At 41.0% G+C, this 10,899-nt stretch overlaps 1 protein-coding gene across 1 annotated transcript in view; it reads right to left on the bottom strand.

Moving 5' to 3' along the window:
• Nucleotides 1-10,899, bottom strand: part of Cntnap2 (contactin associated protein like 2) — a 2,102,194-nt gene that overhangs the window by 257,576 nt on the left and 1,833,719 nt on the right. Inside the window, exon 17 of the mRNA XM_029535530.1 lies at nucleotides 4,369-4,587. Coding sequence (XP_029391390.1) covers nucleotides 4,369-4,587 — 219 coding nt within the window. The remainder of the gene's footprint in view (nucleotides 1-4,368; nucleotides 4,588-10,899) is intronic.

Here is a 10,899-nt window from a genome sequence, read left to right as displayed (position 1 = left end):
GCTCTCTGTACTTCTCTGTTCCAGAGAACATGGGCTGATCTAGCTTTCTTCAGGCTTAGGTAATAGTATGGCTATGTTTTCTCTAGCCCATGAGTTTGGTGCAGGGTTGCAGTCTGAATACCAGGCCTGGTTGAGACTCTAGTTCCCATATGGTGTAAATATATCTGCCAGGCCAAGCTGAGATGTTATGTGCCAGCTCCTTATATTGTGTTGAAAAATGGGTAAAAGTTTCTTGCATTATGCAGAAGAAATCCCAGCAACTACCTGTTTCTTCTTGCATCACTTTTAATTTATTTTTCCCTCCTACTTTTCTGCTAGACTAGAATCATGGCTGAATTCTTATCCAAATGACTTGCATTAGCTCTTTGGGGATGTCAGGATCCAATTATATTTAGCTTCACAAGTGAGAACATGTCTTTCCTGTTTTTTTTCAATTGCTTTGAAAAAGGAGATATGAATCTGGCCTTGCTAGTAAGGGGAGTGGTGGAGAGGAGACCTGTGTGGCATCCTCTCTGTGTGCAAAGCTAAGAACTCCCTTCTGACTCTTTCAGACTTAAGTGGTGTCAAAGTTCCTTTTCCTTAGAACCCCGTGGGAGTGCCCCATGTCTTAGCTGTATACAGTGGCACTGGGGTAAAATTTTCTGGTGGACTTTTGTTTGCTTTGTTAGCTTACTGGGGGAAATCCCTAAGCCCTGGCTTGCTGCTCTGCGGCTACTGTGGTAGGTGTTTGTGAAGTGCTTGAGGAACTGACTGCGTGAGAGTGTTCCCTGAGGGCAGTCACAGAGAGACAGTCACATTCCGCGTCGGGGTTTTGGGAAAGAAGAGACTGAATTAGCTGGAAGAGTTTCCTTTGAGTGCACAAGGGAAGAGGAAAATAAAGGGGTAAAGAACAAAGGGAGTGAAGAAAAGTATCTCACATTAAAGCTGTGTTGTCTGTATTCCAAGTATCCTGCTGAGAAATTTATATTCAGTGATCTCATTGCATACCAAGTTATATGCTATAACCTCATTGAATACAGAAATTGTATTACCATGAAATACACAGCTATTGCATGAATTACCATTGGTCTCCAAAGTTGGCAGAGATAGGATTCAAAGCCCATGTTGGTAACCACATAACACGATGGGGAACGCTGACCACTTAGCCAACCCTGCTAAGCACATGTTCATAAGTATCTAAAGTTGAAAGACCCCTGGGGGTAAATTGTCTAACTCTTTTCTAGACATATAAGAAAAGAAAAGGAGGGAGTGGCAGTTGTTTTGAAAAAGGAAGATTTTATTAGAGTTGAACTGAGACAAATGCCCAACTTGCTGACTGTAGAACTGTTAAACTTGTCCTTCTTTTGGGGACAATGCTCCTCTCTGCTGACCCTGGGTTGGGCACCTACTATAGAAAAATATTCCCTGGGTTGCCTCAACTAGCTCATGCCTGGGAGATGTGCTTTGTGCCTACTTCTAAGATAACAGGAAATTAAAAACTGGAACTGGGGACTTAGCTTTTGTTATCAAGTGACAATAAGTTGCTAACCCATCACATTAGTTCACTCTCTGAAAACTTCCCTTTGTAAGGTCACCAATGGTTTTATTATTGTTAGAACAAAAGATTCTAGCTTTGAAAAAATTAATGGTCATTGATATTATTTGATACTGTCTTTTTCATAAAACTTCTCTGGAGACATTACTTTTTCCTCCTTTTCCTCAGCTCTTTGTATTTTCTTTATTCTAGCAAGATACTTATTCTCCTGTCCCTTGCATTTCATTACTGTAAAGGGTTTAGACTTTGCTTCCTTTTTTTCTCTTCTAATGAATTATTTTTATGTCATCTTCTTAAAATGAACTAGTATGTCTTCATAGTAAATATTCCCATTGCTTTTCCTTTCTCAACCTTACCAGGTTTCCAGCATTCTTCTAGACAACTCTAGTGAGTGGGAAGAAAGGAAGAAAACTAGAGTTGGACTTCTCCATCCAGGAGAAAGGTCCGGAATATGAATTAAGTTGAGTCCCATTATGATGTAACCTAAGCAGACCATGTACTGCATTCTGGGAATGGGTAGAATTTATGAAGAAACTCAGATAAGGTCACCAAGGTATGATATATTGATGAAGTAAGATATATTCACTACATTCAGTAGGAATCATTGGACAATTTAGTTAGTAAAAAGGAAAATGTGTGATTTTGTCACCCACCACTCAAGGGAAAAACTGGAAGGTGTTGGGTTCCCAGTGTGTTTGGGGGCTTTAAGAATTGTTGCTTATTCCCTCTAGACTGTGATAGGTTTCTTGAATTCTGTCACACACTTGGACTATGCTCACCTCCACTTTTTCCTTTGTCATGCTTCATCCCACTATTCTTATTCATTTCCCCAGAGAGACTTATTGTTGTTTTTTACTTTCATGCCTTATCTATAAAAATGACTTTTACAAAATATAGGGTCTATAAACGAGAGAAAACATAATATTTATCTTTCAGTGTCTGGTGTATTTTGTTTAATATGATGATCTTCATTGCATCCATTTCTTGTAACTGACATAATTTTGTTCTTTCTTATGGCTGAATAAATCTCTACTATGTATATATGCCACATTTCCCTCCATCTGTTGGTATATGCTGCTGCTTCTGTAACTTTCCTATCATGAATAGTGTGACAATAAACATAGGTATATTGACTCAGAGTCCTCCGGGTGTGTATGGAGGAGTGACACAGCTGGTGAGTATTTTTAAACCTACCACTCCTTCCATGGCCCCCGACTTACGTGATTTATTCACAAAAACAGTATCACTTTCAAAGCTCACTTTTTATCAACATTTGTTCTGTAGTCTTCCTAAAACATACCAAAGGAGTGTATAGCTAGTTTTGCCTTTTAAAAATGGCTTTCAAATATTCTCTGTATACCTGAACACAACCATGAAAGACACTGTAGGTATTCTGGCCCTTCTAACCCTTGGCAAGCCTCTACTACCAGGAGACAAGTGTGACAAATTGACTTGCAGCCTGGTCACACCAATGTTTTCTTGCCGGGAGGTTACCACTGGTGAAAGAATTGATCAATGAACTCCCAGAAACCCAGAGAGGGAGTCTAAGATGGTTCATATCCACCAAGTCTTTCAGTTTCTTTTTATACAACTAAGGGGATGTTGCTAATTTTCTAAAGTATAAATAGTTTTAGAAGAAAATATAAAAAAATGCAACTAGCCATGTGAATAATTATTATCTTGAAATAAATTTAAGTCAATCTGGAGAGTGATAAAAGTAGAAATTTTGGTTTAGGGACCATTATAAAAGGGTGGAGTGGATAAAGAGTCAGAGGTAGTGGATGACTCCAGTGGAGCAGTATTCTGCAGAAACAACAATTCACTTGCACACATGAACTCCCACTGACTGTAACTGCATACACAACATCTACGTAAGATAAGGCCAGACAATCTCAGTGTGGATGAAGGCGGGGGTGATGAAGTCCTTTTCCTTTCTGAGAAGCTGTTACACATTGTTGGCTGCTGTGAGGAGAGTCAGTTTCCTTTAGGGATGCAACACCGAGAGGCTACCTGGCTCTAGAAGACAGCCTTATATCCTTACAGATATTGGCAGCACTAAGTGGATTCACTGGGTATAAAAGAGAACATATGGATTTGGGAAGGAAGAGTGGATGAAGGATATGAAAGAAACTAGAGAGGAGGAAATGGAGGTGGATTTGATCAAAATACATTATATTCATGTATGAAATTCTCATTTTTTTCTAAAGCAAAAGTACTGGTGAAATAGATTAGCTTGTGTGGCTGGATCCAGTTTTTTCATAAAAAAAAATAACAAAATGTTTTTTTTTTTGTTTGTTTTATTTTTCTGTGTTAACCATCAACCTCTTTTCCATTTAAGGCAAATTTGAATGTGGCTTTTTTTTCTTTTTCTCTCCTTATTTTACGCTTTCCATTTCTCTATCATTTCAAGCACACGAGAGCTTATAGAGCCTTTCAGCTTTCCCTTCATTCCTTCCTTCCTCCCTCCCTCCCTCCCTTTCTTCGTTCCTTCTTTCCTCCTCTTCCATTCATAAGTTCTGTAAATGATAAATGATTTTATATAGTTTTTAAATCATAAGCCTAAAGTTTCTGAAACCAGAGAAGCCCTGAAAGATGTCCTGCCTACATTCTGATTTTATAGTTGAGAACTCTGTGGTGTAGAGAATGGGGCATGGACCAGATCTGGGCATCTCAAGTTTCTTCCTTATTTCTTTATGTCCGTCTTAGAGAAGAAAAGGGGCCTAGACTGTTTGCAAGAAGGGCCTCTATTTCTCCACAGGCTGTTTGTTTTTTCCATGTGAAGTTCCTTAAAACCAACAGAGAGATAAGTCATGATTGTCTTTGGATTCACTCACCAACAAACAGCTGACTGTAGAGTTCCAGGCGGGTATGACCTTCAGTCGGGGCTTTTCGGATTTGTTGGGGCAGGCGATCCACCTGGAGACTGGCCTGTTTGACATTCCTCTCTGCGGTGACCCGATGCCACTGGTCATCATTGAGAGGAGAAGGTGACCTCACCACGATCTCCACTGGCCCGTTTCCAACATCAAATGAAAAGGACACTTCTGTGGCAGCTGTAGGAGCACAAAGCATGACAGATACATGAGTATTTCTCCCAGTTACCAAATAACAGTGGATTGTAGAGGGAAGTTACACAGCTCAATGGAAAAGCCAATGGGGGAGAGATGAACATGAATCCATTATTGTCAGTAACCAAGAAGAATAAGAAAAAAAATTCTCTAGGGGGGGTGGTGGAGTGTCTATGTGCATGTATTCATTTAATTTCTTCATTTAATTCCTAGAAAACTTCTAAGAAGTTACCACCATCAACTCCAGAGAAGAAAACTGAAGCCCAGGAAAGTTGGCAATAAGATATTCTTGTTGCTAAAGGTGCAGTAGTGGCACTCATATCTTTGTGGTAACTAACAGCTTCCTAATTGAATTTAAGTCCTGCTTAACAGGGGAGAAATCATACCTGGTAGTGGAAACTTAGCAAACTACCCATGGGTAGTGAAGTTATAGACATTACAGGAGAATTTACAACTGCTACTTTCCTACACCAGCATAAATCTTAACTCCATTCTCAATACTTATCATTATACCTATAGATAAGTATAGTTCTCAACCCTCATCAAAGAAGTTTCCATTTGCAGCACATGGAGACATCACAGAAAACCACATCTGGTCAAAATATAGAGAGTAACTAGTGCTAAGATGTCCAGCCCCAGTTGATACATCTAAAACACACTCCTATACCTAAGGCTCAGAGAACATTGAAGAAAAGGGAGCAGAAAGACTTTAAGAGTCAGAGTACCCAAAGGTCTGCAGTAAAATTATGCCTCCTAGAAATGGCATGGAAATTATGATACCATAACAATATGGCTGCTTAACAAAATAAAATTAACTCAAACAAATCAGTATCCTTCCTCCATTCAAAGGATAAACAGGCTGAGAAAGAAATTAGGGAAACGATACCCTTCACAATAGTTACAAATAATATTACATACCTTGGTGTAACACAAGAACTCTTGGTCTCTGAAGAAAGAAATCGAAGAAGATCTCAGAAGATGGAAAGATCTCCCATGCTCATGGATTGGCAGGATTAATATAGTCAAAATGGCTATTATGCCAAAAGCAATCTATAGATTCAATGCAATCCCCATCAAAATTCCAACTCAATTCTTCATAGACTTAGAGAGAGCAATTTGAAAATTCATTTGGAATAACAAACAACAACAACAACAACAACAACAACAACAACAAAACTGGGGGAATCACCATTCCTGACCTCAAGCTGTATTATAGATCAATAGTGATAAAAAAAACCTGCATGGTATTGGTACAGAGATAGGCAGAAAGATCAATGGACGACCCAGAAATGAACCCACATACCTATGGTCACTTGATATTTGCCAAAGGAGCTGAAACTATTCAATGGAAAAAAGACAGCATTTTCAACAAATGGTGCTGATTCAACTGGAGTTCAGCATGTAGAAGAATGCAAATCAACCCATTCTTATCTACTTGTACAAAGCTCCAGTCCAAATGGAATAAGGACCTACACATAAAACTAGATACACTGAAACTTATCGATGAGAAAGTGGGGAAGAGCCTTGAACACATGGGCACAGGGGAAATTTTCTTGAACAGAGCACCAATGGCTTATGCTCTAAGATCGAGAATTGACAAATGGGACCTCATAAAATGGCAAAGCTTCTGTAAGGCAAAGGACACTGTCAATAGGACAAAAAGGCAACCAACAGATTGGGAAAAGATCTTTACCAATTCTACATCTGATAGAATGCTTATATCCAAATATATACAAAGAACTCAAGAAGTTAGACTCCAGAGAATCAAATAACCCTACTAAAAATGGAGTACAGAGCTAAACAAAGCATTCTCAACTGAGGAATATCAAATGACTGAGAAGTACCTAAAGAAATGTTCAACATCCTTAGTCATCAGGGAAACACAAATCAAAACAACCCTGAGATTCCACCTCACACCAGTCAGGATGGCAAAAATGGAAAACTCAGGTGACAGCAGATGCTGGTGATGATGTGGAGAAAGAGTTATACTCCTCCATTGTTGGTGGGATTGCAAGCTGGTACAACCACTCTGTAAGTCAGTTTGGCAGTTCCTTAGAAAATTGGACATGGTATTACCTGAGGACCCAGTTATACCACTCCAGGGCATATACCCAAAAGATGCTCCAACATATAATAAGGACACATGCTCCACTATGTTCATAGCCTTATTTATAATAGCCTGAAGCTGGAAAGAACCCAGATGTCCTTCAACAGAGGAATGGATACAGAAAATCTGGTACATTTACACAATGGAATATTACTCAGCTATTAAAAACAATGAATTCATGAAATTCTTAGGCAAATGGATGGAACCAGAAAGTATCATCTTGAGTGAGGTAACACAATCACAAAAGATCACATATGGGATGCACTCAATGATAAGTGGATATTAGCCCCAAAGCTCAGAATACCCAAGATACAATCCACAGACCACATGAAGCTCAAGAAGAAGGAAGAAGTTGGTGCTTCAGCCCTTCTTAGAAAGGGGAACAAAATACTCATGGGAGAAAATATGGAGACAATGTGTAAGCAGGGACTGAACAAAAGGCCATCCAGTGACTGCCCCACCTGGGTATACATCCCATATACAGTCACCAAACTAAGACACTATTGTGGATGCTAGAAGTGCTTGCTGAAAGGAACCTGATATAGCTGTCTCCTGAGAGGCTTTGCCAGAGCCTTACAAATACAGTGGTAGAGTCTCTCAGCCAACCATTGGACTGAACATGGGATCCCCAGTGGAGAAGTTAGAGAAAGGACTGAAGCAGCTGAAGGGGTTTGCAACTCCATAGAAAGAACAACGGTATCAACCAACCAGACCCCTGTCCCCCAGAACTCCCAGGGACTAAGCCACCAACCAAGGAGTACACATAGAGGGACCCATGGCTCTAGTCACACATGTAGAAAAGGATGTCAGGCATCAATGGGAGGAGAGGCCCTTGGTCCGGTGAAGGCTCGATGTGCCAGTGTAGGGGAATTCAAGGGCCTGGAGGCAGGAGTGGGTAGCTGGGTAGGGGAACACCCTTATAGAAGCAGGGGAGTAGGGATGGAATAGGGGGTTTCTGGTGTGTGTGTGGGAACCAGGAAAAGAGATAACATTTCCTTATTTGAAATGTAAATAAGGAAAATATCCAATAAACAAAACAAAACAAAACAGTAACACCAGCAGACATCTCATGGGGCCCCACTTCTAGACAAGGAGCTGTAGTCAGAGAAGGCATGCCAAGAGTGGTAGAGATAGTTCTCAGGGATGAACCCTCTAATTGGTTATACAATACCAAGTCCTCAGCCCTGATGTCATGTATGTAGAAGCAACACAAACTGGACTCATCAGGTAGTATGCAAGTGTGTGTGTACATATAACCCACCCCCTCAAAACACAATAGTAATCATAGAAAGAGGCCATGAATTTAAGAGGGATTTTGGGGTGTGTAAGTGTGTGTGTGTGTGTGTGTGTGTGTGTGTGTGTGTGTGTGATATAGGAGGAGTTGGAGGAAAAGACATGGGAAAAGTAGAAAGGAAGAAAGGGAAGGAAGAAATGATGTAATTATATTCTATATGGGTACTTTATGGATACTCTGGTGCCTAGACCAGACACTGGTGTTACCAAAAACTCCCCAGGAAATGTTATTGTGGAGCTAGACTTGAGAACTACTGCATTAAGAGAGTTTCTAAGAATATTTCATTCATCTTCATCATCTTTATTGAACATTAGGGTCTGTGAGTTATTCAGGAAATGGTGATGGCCAGCGTCTTTTATTTGGACCACTACTGGATGTCACAAAGGCTGCATAGCCCCACCCCAACTCTGCTTCTCTCAACAGAATCAATCTCTACACGATGCTGTAAACTTTGGCTAGTTCACATCTGGGATGCCAGATCTTGCTTACAATCTCCCTCCCAGCACTGACCACAAATCATTCTTGTTTTCTAGATCTCCTCTGTCAACCCCGTTTTGTAACAAATCACCTTTCAACAATAGGAGAATAGGTTTAATGGTTGCTTTGTCAAATTTAGTTATAAGCTGCTTTTTAATTTCACATTTTAAGCTTTCTATGAGGTCCCTCAGTGGCCACCCAATGCTTTATAAACACGTTTTGAATGTATATTTTTCCTCTGGACTGGCAGGAAAGGCAGCTTTCTGCTGAAGCAGCATACATGTCTCTCATTCCCTTAGGCTTGGAGAATTCTTTTTAGCATTAAAGATGTGGTACACCAGTGATTTTTCCGGCTTTGCGTATAGAGATATCCACCCCTCTATCCATCAAAAAGTCTTCTGCCTAATCTCTAAGCCATTTAATTAAATATCTGTCATTTTTTTCCAGGGCTAATGGAAAATTCAGTTTCTTTGGGACAGTGTCACAAGCAATCAAACTTCTAATTTAAAAACCACAGTAGGCCAGATTCTCTCAGGGTCTCCCCTGGTCTCTGCCTCTGTGTTGGGGTCCCTGGAAAGCTGTGGTAACTTTATTGAGCTACAGGGATATTAGTTATAGAGCTCAATTTAATCAACCTAATTGTACCAAGGAATTTTGATCCTTCATGTCATTAGAAAGAGAACCTTCATTTTAACACCTGCAGTGAGAGTGATTCCACAGTGCGGTAAATCCTCTCCTCCAAATTAGAAGCCCCTGCCTCCAGGATCATCGTGACAGGACTTAACTTGCACGCTAGTGACCTCCATCTTCGTTGCCATGGTAGTAGAATGGGGATGGAGGTAGTCTATCACATGTCTGCAGAATCACTGATCCTTCCTGGTAGGTAAGATACGGTGGATGGGGGAGGGAAGTCAGGGCTTCACGTGTCATCTGTTCTGTTGTGGTGCACGTGGGCAGAGGCGTCCCTCAATGTAAGTTGTCAGAACAGCAGGAAAATGAGGGCTCCTGGGCTAAGTAGGAAAGATTGTTTCGCTTTAAAGGAATCAGCTGCCATCAGGGAAATAGAATTTAGTGATAAATTGAGTTTAACCCTCAGGTTCGACTTGAAGGGATAAACGCTGGTTGGATTTTCTCGGCTATTGCCCTTCTGCTATGACAAATTCTTGCCTGGCTCTTAAACTGTCACCATTTGAAGAAATTCTGAGCACCAGCAGTATCCTGTATTTTACACCTTCTGTCACAATAGGTTCCTGTCTCTTCCCTTGATTCCATCCTCTTTTGTTTGAATGGTTTATTCTTTGAGAATTTCATACCTGCACACAATGTATTTTGATCATACCACCTCAACAACTTCTCGTCTTAAAAAAATAGTTGGAATATGGTCAACATACCAGGAAAACCAACTATTTCTCCCATAGCAGCTATCAACTCTCAATACCTCTTCAGCTATGGGTAGGGACCTATATAGAGACTTATATAGTTAGGGTTACTCCATTAACCATGCTAAGATGTTGAGTGGTTTGATCTTGTACAGGTTTTATATAGGAAACTACAGCAGTTGTGAGCATATGAGAGTGATGGTCCTGTCGAGTCCAGGGGATACTTTCTGTCCCAGTCCTCTCCAACCTCCGGCTCTTATGGCCTTTCCATTCCCTCTTGTGTGATGTGCTCTAAGTCTTGAGTGGAGGGGTTGTGACACAGACGTGCCATTGATGGTTGAGCATACCACAGTCACTTTTGCTCTGTACTTGACCAATTGTGAGTCTCTGAATTAACTGCCAGCCACTGCACAAAGGAGCGTCTCTGAAGAGCTCTGAGATCTGCACTCATCCATGACTCCTGTACTCTTAACAGCAATCCTTCAAACTAGAGGAAGGGAGGATGTTTTCCAGGACCTGGTTATTGCTCCTCACTCTCATGAGGGTGCAGGAAGAGGGGCTCAGGGCCCAGAGCCTTTACAAGTCATGCCGTTCCAGGACCTTTCCCTTCCAGCTTTACTGAAGAAGGTACAAGGGAAGGGAAGGGTTCCTTCCTCTCAGTCACTCAATGTCAGCTGCCCTGACATTGCTAAGGGACTCCTTTGAGAAATCCCTTCTTCTAGGCAGACAGCCAGTGTGTTTTAAAAGCTTCTAACATTCAGTTTGTGGCTGATTGCCCTTGGCCTTCTGGGTGAGAGCAAGTGACATTTCAAGAAAGATAATTACAGAGAGAGTCAGTGAGCGAATAAAGAGAGGCAGCCTAGGAGACACCAGAGCCAGTGACACCGTTCAGTTAATGTGTGTCTTCACTTGGAGGCTGAAGTGCTGCCCTGTCTGTCTCTGTCTGTAGGGAAGGGGTTTCTTATATAATGAAGATACTTCTAGAAACAAACATTTAAGAACTGGGCTACGTATAGCACGACTCACTGGAAAGAACACAG

Source organism: Mus pahari, chromosome 2 (genome assembly GCF_900095145.1).
Source record: "Mus pahari chromosome 2, PAHARI_EIJ_v1.1, whole genome shotgun sequence".
Lineage (NCBI taxonomy): Eukaryota > Metazoa > Chordata > Mammalia > Rodentia > Muridae > Mus > Mus pahari.
Note: the sequence above shows the minus strand (reverse complement) of the source record. Positions and strands in the feature narration are given on the sequence as shown.